The 2,286-nt window shown below is 40.6% G+C and overlaps 1 protein-coding gene across 1 annotated transcript in view; it reads left to right on the top strand.

The window, feature by feature from the left end:
• The first annotated feature begins 776 nt into the window (after nt 1-776).
• Nucleotides 777-2,286, top strand: part of mto1 (mitochondrial tRNA translation optimization 1) — a 7,334-nt gene continuing 5,824 nt past the window's right edge. Inside the window, exons 1-4 of the mRNA XM_014028973.1 lie at nt 777-934; nt 1,442-1,644; nt 1,718-1,917; nt 1,997-2,114. Coding sequence (XP_013884427.1) covers nt 1,455-1,644; nt 1,718-1,917; nt 1,997-2,114 — 508 coding nt within the window. The 5' untranslated portion in view covers nt 777-934; nt 1,442-1,454. The remainder of the gene's footprint in view (nt 935-1,441; nt 1,645-1,717; nt 1,918-1,996; nt 2,115-2,286) is intronic.

Raw genomic sequence — 2,286 nt, 5'->3', positions numbered from 1 at the left:
TTCTTTTTTCGGCACAACACCGGCTGAAAGAGGGGGCGTTCACGTGCGTATTTCACTAACCAGTGAGCGCGCGTGCGTGGAATAACAAACCAATAAATCAAAATTTGATTAAAGCAGATGACATAAACAAGYTATTGCGGATTCTGCTATACACGTGGCAGCTCGCCACACAAATAAACAACACTGTTTATAATGTACCGTCTTAATAATTATTTAATTCCACTTTTTCGTATCTGTGTCACATCTACTTTTAAGTTTAATTTTTACTTTCACTCACTTGACACAAAACAGACAAAATAAATGTTAGTGCGCCTGTACACTATGTATTACGAATCTGGTACTCTGGTCTTCAAATAAAGTTTGAGGGGGGGAAAAAAACAATTCTGAATGTTATAGGAATAAAAAAGAAGAGGATATTATTTCAAGAATGAGATTTGGACATACGTGTTTAAATAGTAGACTAAAAATAATGGAAAAAAAACATGAAACAAGATTATGTGATGTGGACAAATTGAAAATGTAGAWCATGTAAATATACAGAAGAAAGACAGCAATAAGTTAGAAAATTAGATATAAATAAAAATAGATTAAAATGAAAGGGAATTTTTAAAGAGAAATTAGTTTTTTTTATTATGTTTAGCTATGTAAGTATGTATGATAATACAGTATAAGGATTGGAATCAGATTCTGATCCATACTCCAATTCAGAAGGTGGCAGTAATGCATCTGAAGTTGTTTGCCAACCGCTAAATAAAAACTAATAGAAGAAGAAGAAGGTTTCTGGTCTACAAGCAACATGGCGGCCCCCATAAAGAACATTAGTTTATAATAAAATTAGTTTATAGGGAACCTTCACTTACCTGAGTCTTAGTATCTGTTGCCATTAATCTGGAAAGTACACAAAGTACTATATTTATCTTCTACTAGAGTAACTGTAAGTACTTGAAATTTTATCGCATTTACACCATAAATGTCTGATTCTGTGTGCGTGTTAGKTCGTGTTTGTTCGCAGAATTTCTCATGAAACACAGGACGGAGTTTAATGAAACTCTCAGAAACTAATCCTTTTATGTACAACTGAACAGCAGCTCTAACTGATCGCACCAAAATCTGTGTTTAAAACTTTGCCGTTAGAGTTATCCCTGTCTGTTTGCAAAATATCTTGTGAACCTCTGGATGGATTTTAATGAAATTCCCAGAAAGTGAGCAGTAGTTGGATAAATGCAAGTGATTTACCTGTTGGACTTAATCCAGTTTAAGATGGTCACCATGGCCAACRTGTTAAAAAATAGTTAAAACTCAGTCAAATAAAGAGCAAAAAATAGGTGTAYTAGAGGCTGAGCATCATCCTCAACACATCCTTTGTGCACCATATTTTAGACAGTGTTTCTTTAAAGCTTGTCTGCTTGTGAAATCTCATGAACACTTGAACTTTTGACAGGCGTGCGTCTCACATGTTGACAAAGAAGCTCCTGCCTGCACAGAGTTTCCAGCTTCTGGTCTCCAGGAACGTGGGTCACCTCAGCAGGCAGCGCTACGATGTCATCGTGGTGGGTGGGGGTCATGCGGGGACTGAGGCYGCGGCTGCAGCAGCCAGGGTGGGAGTGGACACGCTCCTGGTTACTCAGAAAATACACACCGTGGGTGAGTAGAATGGCTTTGATTAAAAAGTARTTCTGAAAGTTGGTCCGATTCGTTCCTCTCCGTCCTCCGACAGGCGCCCTGTCCTGTAACCCATCTCTGGGAGGAATAGGGAAGGGTCACCTTGTGAGGGAGGTAGATGCTCTGGATGGGCTGTGCGGTCGAGCTGGAGACTGGGCTGGGATTCATTTCTCCATCCTGAATCGTAGAAAAGGGCCCGCCGTGTGGGGGCCAAGAGCCCAACTGGACCGCCAGCTCTACCGGGATTTCATCCAGGTATCACGCAAACATAGACACTTATGATTTCAAATCTGTGAAAAAGGTGAAACGTCTTTGAACGCTGRTCTTTGTACAGTCAGAGCTGCTGTCCACTCCCAGGCTGACGGTGTTGGAGGGCTCAGTGGAGGAGCTGCTGTTAACGGATCCAAATCCAGACGAGCCGGGACCCCACAGGGTCTCTGGGATACGCTTGGGTGAGCATCAGAAAATGGCCGAAATTCACAGACTTTGGTGAAAGCTTTAAACAGTTCTTAATCTGTCATTATACAATACATACAGCAGGTAAAATAAGTATTGAGCACGTCAACATTTTTCTCAGTAAATATATTACTAGTAGGGGTGTCCCGATACCAGTTTTTTCAAGAC

Source organism: Austrofundulus limnaeus, unplaced genomic scaffold, assembly GCF_001266775.1.
Source record: "Austrofundulus limnaeus strain Quisiro unplaced genomic scaffold, Austrofundulus_limnaeus-1.0 Scaffold834, whole genome shotgun sequence".
NCBI classification, from domain to species: Eukaryota; Metazoa; Chordata; class Actinopteri; order Cyprinodontiformes; family Rivulidae; genus Austrofundulus; species Austrofundulus limnaeus.
The sequence above is the reverse complement of the archived record's forward strand: the minus strand, read 5'-3'. Positions and strand labels throughout refer to the sequence as shown.